Raw genomic sequence first — 488 nt, 5'->3', positions numbered from 1 at the left:
AGATAGATTTATTTTTCTATATGGTTGCCAATCTATTGAGGAGGCAATACTCAGCTTTCAAAACCTGAAACCTTTTCCTGTAATCTGTATTACTAACAGTACCTAGTCTGAGACTGAATATGTATTTGGTTAAGATCATTGATAGAAACCAAGTGTTTTGCTCTCAGGTCAGTTCTCTTACTGGTATCCAACACCACTTTTCATGACCTTTTTGAGTGCCACATGGAAAATATTAAGGAAGAATAACCTGATAATCTCTTAAATCATTTCTCAATTATGACACACCAACATTTTGTTCCTTTTATGAGTAAATTCTGTCCCGTAATTTCTTCAAACCCCTCTTCATGTCTTTGTTCCTCAGGCTGTAGATGAAAGGGTTCAGCATGGGTGTCACTACCGTGTACATAACTGTGGCTACTCGGTCCTTCACCACTGAGTACATGGACAGGGGCCTAAAATAGACATAAATAATACTCCCATAGAAAAGG

The 488-nt window shown here is 37.7% G+C and overlaps 1 protein-coding gene across 1 annotated transcript in view; it reads right to left on the bottom strand.

The window, feature by feature from the left end:
- Positions 1–213: 213 nt before the first annotated feature.
- Positions 214–488, bottom strand: part of LOC116532471 (olfactory receptor 1L3-like) — a 27,780-nt gene continuing 27,505 nt past the window's right edge. The window contains 1 exon segment of the mRNA XM_032251639.1: positions 214–488. This exon segment is cut by the window's right edge and continues 18 nt beyond it. Within this exon segment, the coding sequence (XP_032107530.1) occupies positions 302–488 (187 nt within the window). The 3' untranslated portion in view covers positions 214–301.

This window comes from Sapajus apella, unplaced genomic scaffold, assembly GCF_009761245.1.
Source record: "Sapajus apella isolate SASKATOON/1434 unplaced genomic scaffold, GSC_monkey_1.0 scaffold76, whole genome shotgun sequence".
Lineage (NCBI taxonomy): Eukaryota > Metazoa > Chordata > Mammalia > Primates > Cebidae > Sapajus > Sapajus apella.
The sequence above is the reverse complement of the archived record's forward strand: the minus strand, read 5'-3'. Positions and strand labels throughout refer to the sequence as shown.